The sequence below is a fragment of the Oratosquilla oratoria genome, chromosome 15 (genome assembly GCF_046742065.1).
Source record: "Oratosquilla oratoria isolate Oo_2021 chromosome 15, ASM4674206v1, whole genome shotgun sequence".
NCBI lineage: Eukaryota > Metazoa > Arthropoda > Malacostraca > Stomatopoda > Squillidae > Oratosquilla > Oratosquilla oratoria.
In genome coordinates, this window is record NC_134791.1 from 12,461,645 (window position 1) to 12,486,194 (window position 24,550).

General features: G+C 39.7%; 1 protein-coding gene across 3 annotated transcripts in view; it reads right to left on the reverse strand.

The window, feature by feature from the left end:
• The window catches only part of slo (calcium-activated potassium channel slo), a 1,028,496-nt gene that overhangs the window by 545,312 nt on the left and 458,634 nt on the right, over positions 1-24,550 (reverse strand). For all 3 annotated transcript variants that reach the window (XM_076198561.1, XM_076198560.1, XM_076198559.1), the window contains exons 3-4: positions 15,283-15,379; positions 13,800-13,911 (exon numbers count right to left, since the gene is read on the reverse strand). In XM_076198561.1, coding sequence (XP_076054676.1) covers positions 13,800-13,911; positions 15,283-15,379 — 209 coding nt within the window. The remainder of the gene's footprint in view (positions 1-13,799; positions 13,912-15,282; positions 15,380-24,550) is intronic.

Consider the following 24,550-nt stretch of genomic DNA (forward strand, 5'->3'; position numbering starts at 1 on the left):
TCCTAGAATTGTCTCCTTTCAAAGAATGGAGAGAAGGATTAAGGGAAGTCCATGGTTCCAAGGTGGGTTCTAGCAAATCCACTGGAGTTGATTCGGTGAAACTTCCCCTCCCTCCTATCATTCTTCAACACTTTGAGAGCAATTCTCACAATCCCTTTGCCTACTTTAATTTTAAAAAGTGTTTTCAAAATGCCATTGCTGGCATTCCCAATCTGACTAACAGTCAGAAATTAATTTATCTAAAGGGGTATCTCAGAGGGGAGGCTTTTCACTTAGTGGAAAATCTACCAGTAGATGATTCTAATTATGACACTACATTCATTCCTTCTTGATGATTTCTTTTTTAATAAGGAAGAGACCTTAGACAAGGTGTTAAATTCTATTATTAATGCACATGAGGTCTCAAAGTTGAAGGACCTAGAAGATTATATTAGGTCTGTTGTTTCTAAACTACAAGACTACAAGACCTTAAAGGGATTGGAGTTGACTTTACTAAGGCTGGAAGCAAGGGATTCCTTTTGATTAGTAAGTTAATTTTAAATAAACTACCTAAATTTTTCTTGATTGAATTGTCTCGGGTGATTAATTCGAATTACCCTAATTTTAATCAACTTAAGGATGTTTATCAATCTGTTCTAGTTAGACTTAAAATGGGATCTGATGACCTTAACGTCAAACCCAGATGGAGTGATGCTAGCAGCTCCCTTGCCTTCAAGGAAAATTCCTTGAAAAAACCTGCTGTTGATTCTAGCAAGGGAGTTAGTCACTCTCCTAAGGTTAATCCAGATTCTGTTACGAAGTCTATCTTTAGATGTAGATTTTGCCCTGCTTCTGACCATGAAAGCTCAAAGTGCTCTTCCTATATTTCTCTTGAACACAGAAGAGCTAGAGCAGCTCAATTAGGACTGTGTAATCGATGTTTGAATCATGGACATGGCTCTTTGGAATGCCCCGGGTTAAAGGCTGCTCTGCCTTATAAATGTTTCGTGTGTAACAAATCTGAGCACCATGGAGCCATGTGTCCTATGGCTAACAAGTTACCTCCTTCCGAAGGGAAAATGTTTAATTTCCATGGTTCGTCAGATTCAATTGTTCCTTTGGTTTCCCTTCCAGTTAGTAGAGGCAAGAGAACTGCCCAATGTCTTTTCCTATTAGACACTGGAGCCCAGTTTTCTATTATTAATAAGGAGTTGGTGGAAGACAGAGTAGGACCTTGTTTAAGTCCTCCTATGGACAAGTTGGTTTCTTCATTTGGTTTACCTCTAATGAATAAAAGAGGTTTTAATTGCACTGCAAACCTATAACTCCCCTCTGGGATGAATCTGTTTAGTTTGTTTTTTGCAATAGAAGGATTCAACTTGTCCATACAAATTCCTTCCTTATCCTCTGTACTCCAAAGTATGAATAATCATGAATTTTTTGTTTCCCCTAGTTTTCCCAAGGTGAAGGGAGATCAACTGAAGGTTCTGGGGACCATTGGAAATGATATTCTGCAAAACTTTCAGCAGTTTTCTATGAGAGAGCCCCCTTATATGGTAGCCCATCTTGCATACATATACCAAGGCTTTTTTCCCCTTACAAGGGAAGTAGCCAAAAAGGAAAAGACATAAAATCATTCCCACCCATTCCATCCCTGAATACACTCCACACCCCTCCACCCTCCCTCTTATCTTAGCACCTCCTGGATGATGGGTCATCCCTGCATCTTGTCCACTGCCCTGGGTCAGAAGCAGTGTCGCAAGGCCGCTTCATTAAATCGGCGACACCCCCTCTCCGTCCCCCCATGCATAAAAGGAGAAGACGGGGAGAAATCCCTTCGGGCTGTGTCAAATTTTGCTCACACATGCTACCTCACCCCCCATCCCCCCACCCATTCCACCTCATGCATCACATCATCATCCATATACAACCATTCTCCATTCACCTCTGTCTTCTGTCCTCTCCCGTCCTTCCTCAACAGACATTCCCCTCTTCCCCAAAGCCCCCTTCACCCCATCCATCCACCTCATCCTAGGACATCCCCTCATGTTCACTCCCCCCACATCTGCCTTCCATACCTCTTTTACTAGTCTTTCTTCACTCATTCTTTCCATGTGTCCAAACCATCCTAATACTCTTTCATCAACCCTATCTCTCAACTCCCTTTCCACCCCCGTTCTTCTCCTCACCTCCTCATTTCTCACTCTATCTAGCCTAGTAACCCCCATCATACTTCTCAGACACCTCATCTCACACACATTCAAACTCCTTCTCTCTTACTCTCCTATGTTCCATGTTTCTGCCCCATACAGTTCTGTTGGTACAACCACTCCTTCATACAGTCTCCTCTTAGCATCAATTCCCAAATGTCTATTCCTCATTACACTCTTCAATCCACCAAGGCATTTACTTGCTTCTCTCAATCTACATTCTACCTCCACCTTCACTCCACTTTTCCTGCCACATTTGCACCCAAGCATCTAAAACTATCCACTTCCTCCAGTCGCTCTCCCTTAATGCTCACTTCCAGTCTACTGCCACTTTCACCCCATGTACATCTCATCACCTTACTTTTACCCACATTTATCTTTAGCTTTCTTCTATCACATACTCTCCCAAACTCTTGTCACCAACTTCCTCAGTCCCTCCTCAGATCCTGCCACAAGCGCAGTGTCGTCAGCAAACAACAGCTGGCTCACCTCCCACTTTTCTCCATTTTCTTTAACCATCTCCAATCCCTGACCCACTACCCTTGCATTTACCTCTCGCACTACCCCATCCATGTATAAGTTGAACAGCCAGGGCGACATAACGCATCCTTGACGAAGTCCCACCTTTACCTCAAACCACTCACTCTCTCCATTTCTAATCCTGACACAAGCTCTACAACTCTCATAAAAACTCTTGACAGCTCCTAGAAGCTTTCCTCCTATCCCATATATCTGCATAACCTCCCACAGTGCCTTTCTGTCTACCCTATTGTAAGCCTTTTCCAGATCCATAAAAGCCCAAAAAACATCCTTCCCCTTTCCTATAGCTTTCTCACATATTTGTCTTACCACAAAGATCTGATCTACACAACCTCTACCTGTCCTAAATCCACACTGTTCCTCACCAATTACTCCCTCTGTTCCTCTCCTTATCCTCTCAATCAAGATCCTCCCATAAGCCTTCCCAACTACACTTAACAAGCTAATCCCTCTGAAACTACTACATTCACAATTGTCCCCTTTTCCCTTGTAAAGTGGAACTATACAGGCACTCCTCCAGTCCTCCGGCACTCTACCCTCTCTCCAGCAAACATTAAATAACCTCACCAGCCAGTCCACCATCACTGTACCTCCTTTTTTTAGACATTCTGCATGGCATCCATCCAGACCAGGTGCCTTACCTGCTTTCATCATCTTAACAACTGCCTTCACTTCATCCTTCCTTATTTCTCCTCCATTTTCCTCACTCATCACGGTCATTTTCTTAGCATTTCCCACTGCAACTATCTTTCCCTCCCTATCCTCCTTCACATTTAGCAACTCCCTAAAACATTCTGCCCATCTTCCCCTTACTGCCTTCTCTTCCATTATCATCTCTCCATCTGCACCTTTTACCTTTTCTTCTCTACTTGATTCGCCTCCTCTTCCTCTCTTAATTTCTTTCCAAAACATCTTTTTATTACTTTGATGGATTATGTAGTGGTAAATAGGACTATGATAGGAAGAGTTAAGGATGTACATGTGCTAAGGGGAGAGGGTGGGGGAATATCAGATCATTTTTTGGTGGAAGGTAAGTTGAGAGTGGAGGATAGATGGAGAAAGAGGAAAGGGACAAAAGGTAGGGAGGTGCTTAGAGTGAACTCTTTAAATGAAAAGGAAAAGGAGAAGGAGTACAAGAAGAAGCTGAAGGAGGAGTGGGAGAGAATGAAGGATAGAGTAGAGCTAGGTGTGGAGGAGGAATGGGGATGGTTCAAGGAGGGAGTCACAAAGTGTGCAAGGATGGTGTGTGGAACAAGAAGGACAGGAGGAAATAGAAGGAAGAGTAGTGAATGGTGGGATGAGGAAACAAAGAAGGTTGTAGAAGAGAAGAAGCGAGCCTTCACAGATTGGTTACAAAATAGGATGAGGGAGTCATATGAGAGGTACAAAGAAAAGAAAAGAGAAGTAAAGCAAAAGATAAAGGAGGCAAAGAGGAGAGCAGATGTGAAGTGGGGTAAGAGTATGACAGAAAATTTTGAAAGTAATTGAAAGCCCATCTTGCAAGGTTATTAAACTTGCTGATGGTTTCATTCCTTACGGGACTGGGGTTCAATATATCCCTCCAAGTGAGAAACCTTTCTATATAAGAAGAATGATAAAGGGGGTTTCTGAAATGTCCACTACTGAAGTACAAAGGTCTGATGGCTTCAACTTTAAAGGAAACCCTTTGAGGATAAATCCCGAATCAGACCTTGGAGTAGATTTGTTAAATTGTATTGACAAATACAATGGGGATCCACTTATTTTCTACAATTCTTCTTTGAAAGCCAATGGAATTTCTCTAAAGAAACCTGAGAAGGGAACTTCCTGTACTCAGTCAAAAAGGACCATTACATTCTTTCCTCCCAAAAAGTTAGGCAAGGAAAAGTTAATTGTCAATTTCTGCTTAGAACCAGTAAGTTTACAATTTGGGAATTAGGAAAAGACTTTCCTTCTCTTCTTAACTTAGTCATGGACTCTAGTGATTTTTTTTATGAAGAGTTTAAGAAATGATGGCAGACAGAGTATTTGGTCAGCTTAAGGGAAAGGGATAGAGCTGCATACCACAGTTCTAGAAGCTGGGAAAAAGGGTGACACTGCCTTCTTGAAGCTGCCCATTAAGACCAGACCCTTCTGGCCCTTGGTTCATGTTGTTGACACTTATCCTGACCAAGATCAAGTGATTCATACACTCTCTGTCATTAAGCCTGATGGAAACTGTTAAAGTCAATGTTAGGTTTTTAATCCCACTAGAGGTCCATGTTGAGTTACGTTCCTTTCATGAGGATGAATCCCATGAGGATGCTACTTTGCAGGCTAGCGAGTTGGAGCTCTTTGAAGAGGCCTCTTAATAGGAGGAGGTTATTTCTTTGAAAGACAACTTTGTCGATTCAGAACCTACCTCTTTGAGACCTCGTAAGACTGCACTAGTCTCTAGAGACCAAGTAAGGTCTCTAGCTGCTAAGGGGTTGTTGTAAATTTCTTTGAAATTGTTGTATTCATTAAACACATTCTTTTTGTTGTTGGGGAGGTTGTGGTAATTGTTATTGGGAATATTAGTGCTTACCTATGTTTGGGAAACTTTCCCTCAGTGTTATTTTCTTTCGATTCAGGAGCCTTTCCTGAAACTTCAAACCACACCTATCATACATACATACATATACCAAGGCTTTTTCCCCCTTACAAGGGAGGTAGCCAAAAAGGGAAAGGCATAAAAACACTCCCACCCATTTCATCCCTAAATACACTCCACACCCCTCCCACCCTTCCTCTCATCTGAGCACCTCCTGGATGACGGGTCATCCCTGCACCCTGCCCACCGCCCTGGGTCAGAAGCAGTGTCGCAAGACACAGTACATCCACAGCAAGGCCGCTTCATTTAATCGGCGACCCCCCCTCTCCGTCCCCGTTTGCATATAAGGAGAGGACGGGGAGAAATCCCTTCGGGCTGCGTCAAAATTTACTCACACATACTACCCCACACCCCACCCCCCCGCCCATTCCTCCTCATGCAGTCACAACATCATCCATATACAACCATTCTCCACTCACCTCTGTCTTCCGTCCTCTCCCTTCCTTCCTCAACAGACATTCCCCTCTTCCCCAAAAGCCCCCTTCACCCCATCCATCCACCTCATCCTAGGACGTCCCCTCATGTTCACTCCCTCCACATCTGCCTTCCATACCTCTTTTACTAGTCTTTCTTCACTCATTCTTTCCATGTGTCCAAACCATCCTAATATTCTTTCATCAACCCTCTCTCCCAAATCCTTTTTCACCCCTGTTCTCCTCCTCACCTCCTCATTTCTCACTCTATCCAGCCTAGTAACCCCCACCATACTTCTCAGACACCTCATCTCAAACACATTCAAACTCCTTCTCTCTTCTTCTCTTATGTTCCACGTTTCTGCCCCATACAGTGCTGTTGGCACAATCACTCCTTCATACAGTCTCCTCTTCGCATCCATTCCCAAATGTCTATTTCTCATTACACTCTTTAAACCACCAAGGCATTTACTCGCTTCTCTCAATCTACATTCTACCTCCACCTTCACTCCACCTTTTCCTGCTACACTTGCACCCAAGTATCTAAAACTATCCACTCTCCAGTCGCTCTCCCTTAATGCTCACTTCCAGTCTACTGCCACTTTCACCCCATGTACATCTCATCACCTTACTTTTACCCACATTTATCTTTAGCTTTCTTCTATCACATACTCTCCCAAACTCTGCCACCAGCTTCCTCAATCCCTCCTCTGACCCTGCCACAAGCGCAGTGTCGTCCGCAAACAACAGCTGGCTCACCTCCCACTTTTCTCAATTTTCTTTAACCATCTCCAATCCCTGACTCACTACCCTAGCATTCACCTCTCGCACCACCCCATCCATGTATAAGTTGAACAGCCAGGGCGACATAACGCATCCTTGACGAAGTCCCACCTTTACTTCAAACCACTCACTCTCTCCATTTCCAATCCTAACACATGCTCTACTACTCACATAAAAACTCTTGACAGCTCCCAAAAGCTTTCCTCCTATCCCATAAATCTGCATAACCTCCCACAGTGCCTTTCTGTCTACCCTATCATAAGCCTTTTCCAGATCCATAAAAGCCAAAAAAACATCCTTCCCCTTTCCTATAGCTTTCTCACATATCTGTCTTACCACAAAGATCTGATCTACACAACCTCTACCCGTCCTAAATCCACACTGTTCCTCACCAATTACTCCTTCTGTTCCTCTCCTAATCCTCTCAATTAAGATTCTCCCATAAGCCTTCCCTACTACACTCAACAGGCTAATCCCTCTGAAATTACTACATTCACACTTGTCCCCTTTTCCCTTGTAAAGAGGAACTATACAGGCACTACTCCAGTCCTCCGGTACTCTACCCTCTCTCCAGCAAACATTAAATAATCTCACCAACCAGTCCACCATCACTGCACCTCCCTTTTTCAGACATTCTGCATGACATCCATCCAGACCAGGTGCCTTACCTGCTTTCATCATCTTTACAACTGCCTTCACCTCATCCTTCCTTATTTCTCCTCCATTCTCCTCACTCATCACTCTCATTTTCTTCGTATTTCCCACTGCAGCTATCTTTCCTTCCCTATCCTCCTTCACATTCAGCAACTCCCTAAAATATTCTGCCCATCTTCCCCTCACTGCCATCTCTTCCATTATCAACTCTCCATCTGTACCTTTTACCTTTTCTTCCCTACTTGATTCGCCTCCTCTTCCTCTCTTAATTTCTTTCCAAAACATCTTTTTATTACTTTCAAAATTTTCTGTCATACTCCTACCCCATTTCACATCTGCTCTCCTCTTTGCCTCCTTTACCTTTTGCTTTACTTCTCTTTTCTTTTCTTTGTACGTCTCATATGACTCCCCTGTCCTCTTTTGTAACCAATCTGTGAATGCTCACTTCTTCTCTTCTACACCTATCATAACTTTAAATAAGATACGATTAAACTCCCTTCCTCTTTATTTGTTAAATCTATGCAATAATTTTGGTTTGATAAATCAGGAAACTTTGAGAAATTACTTAAAGTGAATGTTAACCCGTGGCCTTTTTGAGCTTTTTTCAAACTCATAAGAGTCCCTCGCATTACGGTCTGCACTATCGTTGTGTCAGACATCAGACAACCCAGAGCTCTGGTTCAAGACAGACCTCTTATTTAAAAACTTCTTGGCAAGGGACCTTACGTCTTCAGTTTCAGAAGGCCTTCAAGATCTACTTGATTCAAACTTACCCTTGTTTGAGAACCCAACTCGGCAGAATTTTGTGACCGATAAGTTCTTAAACTTTTCCTGAATTGTTAAACCTCAATTTCCATAAGAAATACATAGTTTATATAAACATGAAGAAGGAACAAGAACAGTTTACATAAGAGGAGAGAACATTTACCCCTTGGAAAGCGGTAGGTCAGGTCGCATGGGTCAATGCATCCCACTAATGAGGGAGGGGCGACATCAGGTCACTATCGCTGGGTTACATTTTACCTCATCATTCTTTTGCTTACTTTTTGGCTGATAAAATTGTCAAGTTTGTATAAGCCTGTGTGTAAGTTTGTATTTTGATCACTGGTGGTATGGATCAAACTGCACTCTTAAGTTTACTATTACGTTATTGTTATGATAGATGGCATGGGCATTACTCCAATCAACAGGATGATTATTTAATTCAGCATGTTTGAAGATTCTACTAGATTTATTGCCATCCCTAACATTTTTTATGAAAATTAAGGTTCAACAATACAAGGATCAACGTTAGAGAACTTATTAATCAGTTTCTATCGGGTAGGGTCCTTAAACTGTGTAAATTTGAAGTTTGAATATTAAGTTAACCTTGAAATCCGAAAACGTAGGTCCCTTGCCTTGACGTTTCTAAATTTGAGGTCCGTCCGGAACCAGAGCTCTGGATAGTCTCTCAGTTCTCACAACTTTAGTGCGGACTGTGTTTGGAGGGACTCTTAGTTCGAAAAGAGCTCAAAAGGCCACGAGTTAATATTGACTTTAAGTGATTTCTCAAAGTTCAATCCCCGATTTATAAAACCAAAATTTATTGCATAGATTTAACAAATAAATAAAGAGGAAGGGAGTTAAATCGTATCTTATTTAAAGTTACGATAGGCGCGGTTCGAAGTTTCAGGAAATGCTCCCGAGTCGAAAAAAGGAAACATAAACAACACTTTGAGGGAAAGTTTCCCGAACGAAGGTAAGCACTAAAAGATTCCCAATAACAATTACCACATTTTCTTATGTTGTTCAGTTCTGATGCTTGGGTTTGGCAGTTTGACCTGTGTAAAATTGATTACACATTTTGCAAGGAATTTTATAAATGCATCCTTTTTTAATTTCAATACTTGTTGATGAGTAAGACTAAGATACTAAGAAACTTAAAAGAGTGCAGTTTGATTCTTACCACCAGTGATCAAAATACAAACTTTGTGTGTGTGTGTGTATTTACCTAGTTGTATTTACCTAGTTGTATTTTACGGGAAGGGGAGCTATGCTCGTGGGGTCCCGTCTTCATATCTCATTTTATCTAAACTATTTTTAAATTCATGTATTGTTTTTGCACACACCACTTTCTCATCTAACTTGTTCCAACTGTCTATTGCTCTGTGAGGAAAGCTGTTCTTTTTAAAATCTCTTCTATAGCTGTCTTTTTTTATTTTCTTTCCGTGTCCTCTTGTATTTCTGTCATCCCATTTTATCAGATTCTCTCTATCAGTAATTTCTATGCCTTTCATGATTCTGTAAATAGCTATCAAATCTCCTCTCTCTCTTCTTTGCTCTAGTGTCTGTAGTTTAAGTTTTTGTAGTCTCTCTTCATATGATAGTTTTGAGAGTGTTGGTGCCAGTTTTGTAATTGCTCTTTGTATTCTTTCAAGTTTTTTTATACATTTTTTTGTACTTGGTGACCATATCGTTGCTGCATATTCCAATCTTGGTCTTATCAGGGTGATTAGGATTTTCCTCACCATTTCTTCATCCAGGTATGTAAATGCCACTTTGATTGTTCTTATTAAATTATAAGTTTCTCCAAAAATCTTATTTATATGTTTCTCAGGTGACATATTATTCATAACAATGACTCCCAGGTCCTTCTCATTTTCTACTTTTTTTATTCCTTCTTTTCCCAAATTATATGATCCTGTTATTCTGTTTTTGCTTTTTCCAAATTCCATTATACTACACTTTTTGTATTGAACTCCATCTCCCACTTCCTACTCCATTCTTGTACTTTATTTAGATCTCTCTGTAGTGATTCACAATCTTCTTCAGTTTTCACTCTTTTCAGTAATTTTGCATCATCTGCAAAGAAGCTCATATAGCTTTCAATTCCTTCATCCATATCATTAATATATATAGCAAACATTATTGGGGCCAGAACTGTTCCCTGCGGGACACCGCTTATTACTTCATTCCATTTTGAGTGCTGATCTCTTATCACTACTCTCATTTTTCTTTCTTGCAAAAAGTCTTCCATCCAATTTAGCAATTTACCTTGTATTCCTCCTTCATATTCTAATTTCTTAAGCAACTTCTTGTGTGGTACTTTGTCAAAAGCTTTTTTTAGGTCTAGAAATGCACAATCAGCCCATCCATCTCTTTCTTGTATTATATCTATTAGCCTTGAATAGAAACATATTAAATTGGTGACGCATGATCGTCCTTGTCTGAATCCAAATTGCCTTGGATTTAGTACGTTGTTTTTTTCCAAGTATTTTACCCATCTACTTTTGATAATTCTTTCACATATTTTTGCTATTGTACTTGTTAGAGAGACTGGTCTATAGTTGGTAGGTTCTTCTTTATTTCCTCCTTTATATATAGGTACTATATTTGCTTTTTTCCAATCTTCTGGAACTTTTCCTTCTTTTAAGGAACTGCTTATTATGCTATGTATTTTGTCTGCCAGTTCATTCCTGCATTCTTTCAGAATCCAGTTTGCTATTTCATCTGGCCCATGCGATTTTCTGACATCAAAATTACCCAAGTGTGTCAATATTTCATTCTTTGTTACTTCTATTTCTTCCATAGGGGGGACTTTTTCCTTCCATTCAATCTCTTCAGGTTGTATATTTTCCCTTGTAAACACTGATTTAAAATGTTTGTTCATAATTTCTGCCATTTCCATTTCCTCAGTGTATTCAACTCCTCCTTGTCTTAATTTCTCTAAGTCTTGTTTGTTTTTCAGTTTATTGTTTACAAATCTGTAGAATAGTTTTGGTTGATCTTTACACTTTTCTATAACATCTTTTTCATATTTTCTTTTTTCCTCTCTGCACTTTTGTACATATTCATTTCTATAACCAGTATATATTTTCCATTTTTCAGGTCTTCTGTCTTTTTTCCATCTGTTCCAGGCTTTGTCTCTTTTGTCCTTTAACTCCCTACAACTTTTGTTGTACCAGCATTTTACATATTCTTTTTCTTGTTTTTGTCTTGGGACATACTTTTCCACTCCTTTTTTGTAAATTTTTGTCAAAATATTCCATTTCTCTTCCACTGTTGTTTCTTCTTTGTATATTTCTTCCCAGTTTTCTTGTTGGAAGAATTCTCTTATTTTATCAAAGTTTGTTTTTTCATACATCATTCTTCCTTTTCTATATTGTTCATTTCTTTTCATATATTTTTCTTCATTAAGTTCCAGTTCAATCAATATGTGGTCACTTTTACCTATTGGTGTTTTATATTCAATCTTGTCCACTATTCTAGGTTCAGATGTAATTATTAAGTCTAGCCTCGATGGTTCTTCTTCATTTCTATACCTAGTGTTCTCTTGTATCCATTGTGTCATTGAATGGTCAGTAATCATCTCAAGTAGAGCATTTCCCCATGAGTCATCACCACTCTTTACTGTCATTTCTTCCCAGCAGATTTCTTTGCAATTAAAGTCGCCCATCATAACTATTCTTCCTCCGTCTTCCATTATTTTAGTTAATGCTATCTTTGTGTCCTCTAACATACTTTTATGTTCACTCTCCTCCCATGAGGCTGTTTTCGGAGGCACATAATTGATCACAAATTTTCTGCTCTTCTTATCTCGGTCTTCCACTTCTATCATAATCATCTCTACTGTATTCTTTCCATATATGACACCTTTCACGTTTATATCCTTCTTAGTCAGGAACATAACTCCACCCCCTTGTTTTTTCTCTCTGTTTCTAATCCAATAATTGTATGTATCATGTCCTACACTGTTGGGTGGTAGTGGGCCTTTTAATTTTGTTTCTACAATTCCCATTATGTCCGGTTCTTTTTCTTTCAAATAATCATTCAGTTCATTCAATCCTGTTATCAATCCATCTATATTTGTGTAAGACACTCTTAGTTTTCTGCCACTTCCATTGTATTCTCTGTTTCCCTTATGTTTTTCTTTAGTATGTCGAACTGCTTTATTTTCATGTTCACTACTCTCCAATAGAATCTCTCTTTCTCTGACTCCGTTTTTTCCTCGTTTTTTGCCTTAGCTTCAATTCTTTTCTGCTTTTCTGCCTCTCTTTCCTCCTTATTCATTTATCTTTTTATCCATACCTTTTTATATTGATCATTTGTTGCTAGTTTCCCTGTCTTGGATAGAATTTTCTCTGCTGTTGTTTGTGACCTGAATTTAATCTTAATTGGTCTGGTCTTATCTGTACTATATTTTCCGAGTCTGAATTTTTCCTCAATTTCCTTTATAATTTCTGGTTCATCTTCCTGGACTAATTTTAATAAACTGCTTACTCTTTCATTTTCCTCCTTGATTCTTGCAGTTCTATCTGGGTTATGTTTCTCTTCCATTCCTAATATAATTATACATTTCTTTTTGTCAGCTAATTCTCTTACTATATTCTCCTTCTGTCTCATCACTTTAATAACTGAGTCTTCATTATGTTCTTTCAATTGCTGTTTGACTATGTCAGTGAATGAAACCTTATTCCCTTCTTGAGTTATTCTCCAATTTTTAGCTTCTGTAGCTAGTTTCTCTCTGTTTTCATTACTATTCTTCTTCAATTTCTCATTCTCCTCCTTTACATTTCCTAACTGTCTTTTTAGGTCCTCTATTTCTTCAGTTAAGTTTCTGTTAGCCTTCTCTAGTTGTTCCAACCTTTCAATTCTTTGAAAAATGGAGTCTACGTTACCTAACTTACGCTCCAAGTCCTCGATCACCTTATCAACTCTCTCCTCTAGTCTTATCAGTCGGGGGGGGGGGGTTGTGTCCCCCCCACCCTCTTTAAATCCCTGGAACATATTCTCGTCACTTTCTTCTGTATTGCTCCTCTCTATACTTCTAATCTTTACATTTTTATTAGACATTTGATCCTCGCTAAGTCTTTTGTTTACCTTCCGCTTGTCTGGCTGGTCAAAGTCTACTCCCTCCTCATTTCCTTCCATTTCCCTCAGTAATCCCTCCCCTTTTCCTCTTTCCCTACGTTCCCACTACTCCACGAGCAATTTCCCCCCCACCCTGCAAAAACACTAGGCACTTCTCTTTGCGTTGGGATCCACAGACTTCACTTTTCTTCAGAACGTCTTCTAAGCCGTCCATTCGTTGAAGTGTGTGTGTGTGTGTGTGTGTGTGCGCGCGCGCGCGCGCGCGCCCGTGCATGTATGAGCATGTTTATACAAGATGAAATCCAAATTGGACTGAAATGAGCAGCAGTGGTAAAGGAGTCATATTTTGTAATAAACTTCTGCGTACCCATGAAATCACTGGTACTATTTATTGTATCAAGGACTACTGAAAGTCGCAATTTTGTTAATGCTCATCACACGTAAGAAGGACCCCAGATGGCTTGGAAAGGGTGATAGTTTGTTACATATATTTAATCTAAAATGATGCCTCTTTGACCACAGAAATGACTAAGAATTGGTTTGTCTTGATCATCAAGCGGAAACTGTAACGACTAAATCAAATGAAGCTTTAAGAATTATTCACTGATTTATCTATATCACATTTTCACAAACAAGAACACCTCGTGATCATGAACTTTCACATTTTTACATTTGACAAATCTTCCCGAAAGTATATATTCTGATCTCCACTGTGTAATTTCTGAGGTCAGTTGTTCAGTTACCCAAACTCGTTCTTACCTATCCACGTCCTATCTAGGTATATGCTGACGAAGGAGGGCGGGATGGTGAAGTAGTCCACGAAAGAATACATCTCCAACATGAACCATAGTTTATCACTCGCCGCTATAAACTGTACAGGAAAAGAAAGGGAATGACATAATTAGTATCATGGGTGGCTAATATCATATGGCAAGAAGACCTAGACATATAAGTACACTATTAATACAATACATCGCTATTCATCTGCGTTGATACTATCATGCCATTATTTTGGGACCATAATAATAATTATGACATGATTTAAAGTTGAAAATTCAGGTTCATTGAATTAGATTAGGAATAATTAGTGAAACTTTTTTCGAAGGAAAATGCTGATGCCCTTGGGTTACTGACTGGATCCACAAAGGAAAGACAACCCATATAAGGCTATAACCAAAGAAGTTCATGAGGCATTTGGTGAAAGTATGAAGTTACACTTTCCTAAATGGGACCAAAAATGGACCCCTGTACTACATAGTTAATCAGGACAAGTACGAGAGGATTATCAATCGCTGTCCTTCGGGAAAATAGAGCATCCTAAACTAATCTCTATATCGTACACTAACCATCACTGGCACCAGGAACAATCACTACGAAAAAAAACACAACGAAAACACATACATTGTTCTTCGGGATGGGGGTGGGGGGAGGGAGACCAGCAGAGATAATAGATAAATAGGTAGATAGGGTTAATAGATAGATAGAGGGGGAGAAAGAGAAAAGGAAACAGAAGCAGGAAGACAGCGAAAGGGTGAAAGAGAGAGACAGAGACACAGAGAGAATATAAATAGATAAATAGACAGGTAGGTAGATAGATATAAACAGAGAAAAGAGAGAGAGAGAGGGGGTGGGGGAGAGGGAGGAGAGTGGGAGGGAGGGAGGAGAGAGATAGAGAGCGCGAAGGAGAGAGAGGGATGAGGGAGAGCGGGAGGGAAAGGGCGGAGAGAGGGAAGGAGGGAGAGGGAGGATAGAGGGAAGGCGAGAGGGAGAGACAGAGAAAGAAAGAGGCGCGCGCACACACACACACACACACACACACACACACACACACACACAGGGGAGAGAGAATATAAAAAGATAGGTAAGTAGACGGATATAAACAGAGAGGGAGGCAGAGACAGGAAGGGCGAGAGAGAGATAGAGAATACATATATATAAATAGACAGGTAGATAGGTAAAGACACAGACAGAGAGAAAGAGTGTGTGAGGGAATACGGGAGGGAGAAAGAGAGAGTGACACACACACACACACACACACACAGAGAGAGAGAGAGAGAGAGAGAAAGGGAGGGAGAGAGAGAGAGAGATATGAATCATGAAAAAGTACCGAAGGTTTCGCATATAGGAGTATACATCAGTGAATATGACAGTAGTAGTTTCCACAAGAATTATAATAAATCAGTCCTGCAAAGCGCTTAAATACTATACACAGTACATGGCGAATTCCATAACTTGTACTTACACGTATAAAAAAGTAGACCATAAAAAATATATTGAAGGCTAAGTCTATTTGTTGTGTAGTGTTGCGGCTCCACGATTCGCAGTGCTCCACCCCGTCCCTGAAAGAAAGGACATGTGTCAAGACTGGTGTACATGTTGACAAAAATTGCAGTCATCTGCGAAGATACGAAATTTTTGTTTAAGTATGGTGTTATGTGACTTACGTAATGTTAGCGAGTAAACATACTTCATATATTAAGGGTACTTTTTCTCCGTATCCTCATTCTCTTACACGTATACACACGCGCGCGCGCGCAAACACAAACACACACACGCAACGATTGCTTGGGGTCCGTCATTCAGTGGTGCCGAGATCTCACGCCCTCAGAGCGGACTTACGTTCAGCATTTGTCAATGCTGAATGCCTTAACAAGTGTGAACAATGTGCCGCATACCTATTGACACGCACTTCCTGTAATTGCATGAAAAGTGGGTCTTTCTATGAGAAAGGTTCCTAAGTCGAGTCTATTTGGCAACTGTAGGTTGCCACTCGTCTTGAAAATTCACCAAATTGGAATCTCTATAATGTGGAATATCTACAAGCTTGAAAATTCTCAAATTCGTTCTCTTTAATAGGCAGATTTTTTGAAATTCCTATTCTTACAAATTTCTAGTTTTCAAAATTCCGAAATCTGGAAATTAAAAAATCGAACTTTCGAGTTTTCTATATTTCAAATTTTAGAAATTCTAAATTTGAAAAAGAATGAATTTTTGAAACTCGCGATTATTAGAAAATCTGGTTTTTAGACATTTCGATTTTTAGACTATTAGAAATTTAGTCCTTCCACACCTATTCACTCTCAAAGTATAGATAATATATAATAATAATGATAATGATGATGATAATACATACATACATATACCAAGGCTTTTTCCCCCTTACAAGGGAGGTAGCCAAAAAGGGAAAGGCATAAAAACACTCCCACCCATTTCATCCCTAAATACACTCCACACCCCTCCCACCCTTCCTCTCATCTGAGCACCTCCTGGATGACGGGTCATCCCTGCACCCTGCCCACCGCCCTGGGTCAGAAGCAGTGTCGCAAGACACAGTACATCCACAGCAAGGCCGCTTCATTTAATCGGCGACCCCCCTCTCCGTCCCCCTTTGCATATAAGGAGAGGACGGGGAGAAATCCCTTCGGGCTGCGTCAAAATTTACTCACACATACTACCCCACCCCCCATCCCCCCGCCCATTCCTCCTCATGCAGTCACAACATCATCCATATACAACCATTCTCCACTCACCTCTGTCTTCCGTCCTCTCCCTTCCTTCCTCAACAGACATTCCCCTCTTCCCCAAAGCCCCCTTCACCCCATCCATCCACCTCATCCTAGGACGTCCCCTCATGTTCACTCCCTCCACATCTCCTTCCATACCTCTTTTACTAGTCTTTCTTCACTCATTCTTTCCATGTGTCCAAACCATCCTAATATTCTTTCATCAACCCTCTCTCCCAAATCCTTTTTCACCCCTGTTCTCCTCCTCACCTCCTCATTTCTCACTCTATCTAGCCTAGTAACCCCCACCATACTTCACAGACACCTCATCTCAAACACATTCAAACTCCTTCTCTCTTCTTCTCTTATGTTCCACGTTTCTGCCCCATACAGTGCTGTTGGCACAATCACTCCTTCATACAGTCTCCTCTTCGCATCCATTCCTAAATGTCTATTTCTCATTACACTCTTTAAACCACCAAGGCATTTACTCGCTTCTCTCAATCTACATTCTACCTCCACCTTCACTCCACCTTTTCCTGCTACACTTGCACCCAAGTATCTAAAACTATCCACTTCCTCCAGTCGCTCTCCCTTAATGTTCACTTCCAGTCTACTGCCACTTTCACCCCTTGTACATCTCATCACCTTACTTTTACCCACATTTATCTTTAGCTTTCTTCTATCACATACTCTCCCAAACTCTGCCACCAGCTTCCTCAATCCCTCCTCTGACCCTGCCACAAGCGCAGGGTAATAATAATAATTAGTAAAAAATTAACAATGATAATAATGATAATGATGATAATAATAATAATAATAATAATAATAATAATAATAATCATTATAACAATAACAAGACAACAACAATAATAATTATAATGATAATACATACATACATATACCAAGGCTTTTTCACCTTACAAGGGAGGTAGCCAAAAAGGAAAAGACATAAAATCATTCCCACCCATTCCATCCCTGAATACACTCCACACCCCTCCACCCTCCCTCTTATCTTAGCACCTCCTGGATGACGGGTCATCCCTGCACCTTGTCCACTGCCCTGGGTCAGAAGCAGTGTCGCAAGACACAGCATATCCACAGCAAGGCCGCTTCATTAAATCGGCGACCCCCCCTCTCCGTCCTCCCATGCATAAAAGGAGAAGACGGAGAGAAATCCCTTCGGGCTGTGTCAAATTTTGCTCACACATGCTACCTCACCCCTCATCCATTCCACCTCATGTATCACATCATCATCCATATACAACTATTCTCCATTCACCCCTGTCTTCTGTCCTCTCCCGTCCTTCCTCAACAGACATTCCCCTCTTCCCCAAAGCCCCCTTCACCCCATCCATCCACCTCATCCTAGGACGTCCCCTCATGTTCACTCCCTCCACATCTGCCTTCCATACCTCTTTTACTAGTCTTTCTTCACTCATTCTTTCCATGTGTCCAAACCATCCTAATACTCTTTCATCAACCCTATCTCTCAACTCCCTTTCCACCCCCGTTCTTCTCCTCACCTCCTCATTTCTCACTCTATCTAGCCTAGTAACCCCCACCATACTTCTCAGACACCTCATCTCAAACACATTCAAACTCCTTCTCTCTTCCTCTCTTATGTTCCATGTTTCTGCCCCATACAGTGCTGTTGGCACAATCACTCCTTCATACAGTCTCCTCTTAGCATCCATTCCCAAATGTCTATTCCTCATTACACTCTTCAATCCACCAAGGCATTTACTCGCTTCTCTCAATCTACATTCTACCTCCACCTTCACTCCACCTTTTCCTGCCACATTTGCACCCAAGTATCTAAAACTATCCACTTCCTCCAGTCACTCTCCCTTAATGCTCACTTCCAGTCTACTGCCACTTTCACCCCATGTACATCTCATCACCTTACTTTTACCCACATTTATCTTTAGCTTTCTTCTATCACATACTCTCCCAAACTCTGTCACCAACTTCCTCAGTCCCTCCTCCGATCCTGCCACAAGCGCAGTGTCGTCAGCAAACAACAGCTGGCTCACCTCCCACTTTTCTCAATTTTCTTTAACCATCTCCAATCCCTGACCCACTACCCTTGCTTTTACCTCTCGCACTACCCCATACATGTATAAGTTGAACAGCCAGGGCGACATAACGCATCCTTGACGAAGTCCCACCTTTACCTCAAACCACTCACTCTCTCCATTTCTAATCCTGACACAAGCTCTACTGCTCTCATAAAAACTCTTGATAGCTCCTAGAAGCTTTCCTCCTATCCCATATATCTGCATAACCTCCCACAGTGCCTTTCTGTCTACCCTATTGTAAGCCTTTTCCAGATCCATAAAAGCCCAAAAAACATCCTTCCCCTTTCCTATAGCTTTCTCACATATTTGTCTTACTACAAAGATCTGATCTACACAACCTCTACCTGTCCTAAATCCACACTGTTCCTCACCAATTACTCCCTCTGTTCCTCTCCTTATCCTCTCAATCAAGATCCTCCCATAAGCCTTCCCAACTACACTTAACAAGCTAATCCCTCTGAAACTACTACATTCACAATTGTCCCCTTTCCCCTTGTAAAGTGGAACTATACAGGCACTCCTCCAGTCCTCCGGCACTCTACCCTCTCTCCAGCAAACATTAAATAACCTCACCAACCAGTCCACCATCACTGTACCTCCTTTTTTTAGACATTCTGCATGGCATCCATCCAGACCAGGTGCCTTACCTGCTTTCATCATCTTAACAACTGCCTTCACTTCATCCTTCCTTATTTCTCCTCCATTTTCCTCATTCATCACGGTCATTTTCTTAGCATTTCCCACTGCAACTATCTTTCCCTCCCTATCCTCCTTCACATTTAGCAACTCCCTAAAATATTCTGCCCATCTTCCCCTTACTGCCTTCTCTTCCATTATCATCTCTCCATCTGCACCTTTCACCTTTTCTTCTCTACTTGATTCGCCTCCTCTTCCTCTCTTAATTTCTTTCCAAAACATCTTTTTATTACTTTCAAAATTTTGTCATACTCTTACCCCACTTCACATCTGCTCTCCTCTTTGCCCCCTTTACCTTTTGCTTTACTTCTCTTTTCTTTTCTTTGTACCTCTCAAATGACTCCCTCGTCCTATTTTGTAACCAATCTGTGAAAGCTCGCTTCTTCTCTTCTACAACCTTCTTTGTTTCCTCATCCCACCATTCACTACCCTTCCTTCTATTTCCTCCTGTCCTTCTTGTTCCACACACCATCCTTGCACACTTTGTGACTCACTCCTTGAACCATCCCCATTCCTCCTCCACACCTAGCTCTACTCTATCCTTCACACCCTCCCACTCCTCTTTCAGCTTCTTCTTGTACTCCTTTTCCTTTTCATTTAAAGAGTTCACTCTAAGCACCTCCCTACCTTTTGTCCCTTTCCTTTCTCCATCTATCCTCCACTGTCAACTTACCTTCCACCAAAAAATGATCTGATATTCCCCCACCCTCTCCTCTTAGCACATGTACATCCTTAACTCTTCCTATCATAGTCCTATTTACCACTACATAATCCATCAACGCTCTATCTACCACCCTTCCATCCACCACCCTCTCTCATGTGTACTTATGCTTGACTTTCTTCCGAAACACTGTATTTGCTATCATCAACTCTCTTTCTAGACACATTTCCACCATCAACTCTCCACTACCATTCTTTCCTGGAACTCCACATTTCCCAACCACTCAATCAATTGGACCATTTCCTACCCTAGCATTAAGGTCTCCCAGTACTATTACGTTGACATTTCTCCCTAAATCCTCTATGCACTCATTGAAATCTATCCAAAAGGCCTCCCTTTCTTCTACACTCTTCTCACTGCCAGGCCCATATGCACTTACAAAGACCCACATCTCCTTTCCCAGTTTCACCTTCATCCACATTATCCTTGAGGAAACCTCCTTCCACTCCACTACACGTTTACCTATCTCTTCACTTACTAGAACAGCCACCCCTTCCCTCCCTCGCCCTCTCTTCACTCCTGATAACCTCCCACTTACACTCTCAAACTTACACTCACCCTTCCCTTTCAACTTAGTTTCACTCAAAGCCAACACATTCATCTTTCTTCTCACAAACATACTATCTATCTCTTCCCTTTTACTCTCATCTGTACCACATCCACGCACATAATAATAATAAAATGATAATAATGATAATTAAATGCTGATCCAATTCATATTAAATTACTTTTTAGATATAAATTCAATTGATTCAAATTGACATTCACGTATTATAAATCATCTTTTTAATTTGATTTTTTTAACATGATATCCAGTTATTTCAAATATGAACTAAACAGTTTTACAGATTAAGATTATTTTACGATATAGTTTAAGTTTCGATTTGGACTATTTTTAGGTAAAAAGGTGAAAATTTTCGCCCTAGGTTTGACACTCAGTTCACTAAGATCCTTAATACACGAACGCTATTCTTAGGGTCGCACACTTTCAATATACCTTAAAAAAAAAAAAAAAAAAAAAAAAATCACTGAATATACTCACGAAACTTGTTAGATTTGACAGATAAGCCAGAGAAAAATAAATTTGAAAACCTCATCATTTGATAGCTTCCGATGGTAGAGAGCATTCCGGCCAAACATCATCTCCAACTACAGATAAAAACAAATTTGAAAAGTTACGGGACAAAGTTCGGCGTAAACGCAGCAATCTACTAGAAAAAATATTTTAAGTACACCATTTTTACGAGCGGGCACGTTGTTGTTTGTCGCGTTGACGGTGAAGTTCCTTACAAGTATAATTCTAACTCCAGACTATTCCACAAATTCAGCATAAAATAATAATGTAACAATGTTACATGTAAGATGACAAAATACGAATGGATTGCATTCATAGCTATAATAATAATGAAGTATGCAGTTTGCCTGAACTTAAAATCAACTGAAATATACATTTAAACTAAACAGAATATCAATCCATGTATAGTAGTTTCTATAACAAGCAAAGAAAATGTCACGAAAACTTACGAGAACTTCCTCCCCCTGAGAGCATCCAGCGCAGATCCACTTCCGGTGTTGGCCCTAACTCGAGTGTCAAATTACGCACGATTTCGAGATTTTATACCCTCCGATGATTCCAAAATTTCAAGTTGACTTGATTTATTTTACTACTAAAAGTCCAAATGATTAAATATAATATAGTTTCTATAAACAAAAATACCTTTTTCTGATATATTTATATTCAAAATGAATAAATGTATATATTTATTTGAGCATGAAAAATATAATTTAAAATATGACATGGCAACTTGACGAGGTCAAAATATAACGGTTATTTAAGAAATCATAATATAAATTTCAACTATTACAAGGACAACAAAGTTTTTCACATATATTGACACTCAATAATAATTATACATTGTTTTTAGAATACTTTCTCGATCATATATATAACGACATTAAAAATATTATGTTTTTTGTAAGAATATCGACATCTTCATGATTTAAGACGACATTTCTATTCACGTCCTAAAATTACGATACAAAAAAAAAAAGTTCAATTATTCTTTACAAGAAATCTGACCTTTACTTCTGAGTTTTCTTTGCATATACAGAAATTGTAACTCTTTTCCTAAATCATATGTGAAAACCAAATATATATAACCAGTAATAACGTCAATATTATGGAAATTAATTACATAAATATTTATTTTTGAGAGATCACGGCCTCCCTGAATGATCGATACTTTTTCATGGTATTTTCATCTATTGCTCATATGGAGATATAATTGACGATAAGAACATATAATGAGTATTTATTCATTCCTGTTTTCCTAGAGAACATAATTACTATATGCCTATACAAGCTTATAAGCCATAGACAGAAACAAGATGTACAACATTTACGAATTTACATACTTTAGTTATGAAGTCGGAAATTGGTAACAGTATAACACACACACACACACACATATATATATATATACACATGTACAAATGCACACGCGCACACACACATACAAAAAGACACAAAACATGTATATACACACACATACAAAAAAGACACAGCACATGTACATACACACACACACACACACACACACACACACACACACACACACACACACACACACACCACACACACACACCACACACACATATGTAAACACATGTAACCCCATACACGCACACACCAAACACACACACACACACACACACACACACACACACACACATGAACACATACACATATGAGCACACATACGAAAACACATATGTAAACACATATAGCCCCACACACACACACACACACACACACACACACACACACACACACACACCACACATACACACATACACATACACACACATGCAAACACACATATACCCACACATGCACACATACACGCGCACACACACACACATATATGTATATATATATATATATATATATATATATATATATATATATATATATAAACACCGACACACATATGTAAACACATATATCCCCATACACGCGCGCGCGCACACACACACACACCAAACACACACACACACGCAAACACACATATGAATACATACACATATGAGCACACACACATGCAAACACACATATACCCACACATGCACACACACACACACAAATCATTAGGTTAATCAAGTTTGAACTTAATCCCAAAACGAGCTGAGCTGTCTTCATGGCGAATAAAATCGTCTCACGTCGGCCGGATTTTGAATTTATGTTCAACGTCCAAAGTTACTTTTAATGATATGGTGACTTCATGTCAAGTTCCACTGCTTAATATCATTGCTATAATGAAAATTATCTATATAAATATAGTTGCTTTGTCTAAGCGAAACAAATCCCATGGAGTATGTAGCTGTAAAGACAAGGTTTGCCATTTTCAAAATATTTTCGAGTCTTAGAAAAAACGAGATCTTTCATAAAAGATGATTCAAGTCATTTTTATCAACCATTAATATTTATATAAATGTATAACTATACTATGAAATTAAAACAGACAAACTGCGATCAAATATTCATGTTTCATTTGTTTGTATTGAGATCATTTGAACATTTCTGATGTAATGCATATTGAGACGACATGACGTCATGGGTAAATACGTTACAGATTTGAATTTATTTTAAACTCATTGTTTTGATATGGATTGTTCTTTGACATATTTTCTGCCTTGTGCTTGTTTACATATGTATTTTATCTATGTGTGAATTATACCATTGTCACATTTTTTATATATTCTTATAAAGATCACAAAAAGAATTGTCTACTAGAGAAGACCTCTACAAGTACAACTTTTCCTGCTGACCTCTCGGTGCTTAGGGGCTGCAACCTGCACACTAACACCACTACGGCGTCCAACCTTGGTATGTGGTCTTATTACCCTTCAGGGTACCTAATGGCCAATACTAAAGGTAATAACATTTATGCATACTTTTAAGAGTGCTTTTCATGAGTGTGATGAAGGAACAAGACACCAATACAGATGCACCAAACTCCTTTGAAGTAAACAGTCGGTGGTATTCTTAAAATAAATTCTTTCCTTATATAAATCTTATACAAATCCTTGGAAGGGAAAGAATTATAAAAGGAAAGATTGTTTACAGAATACCACCGTAAGAAGGTTACGGTGGTATTCTTAAAAGAATTCTCTCCTTATATAAATCTTTCCCTTCCATGGATTTGTATAAGATTTATATAAGGAAAGATTTTTTTTAAGAATACCACCGTATGTTTTCTATAATGTGATCAAATCTAACATATCCATCTACACTCAGTCCCTTTGTAGGCCTGTGACAAGTGGAGTGCCTCAGGGGTCTGTTCTTGGACCACTGTTGTTTGTTATATTTATTAATGACCTCCCTGAGAGTATGATAAATGACAGTGAGACTTACCTGTATGCTGATGATACAAAGATATTTAGATGCATAAAAGAGCGAGAAGATTGTCAAAAGCTGCAGCAGGATGTACAGGGGGTACACTCATGGAG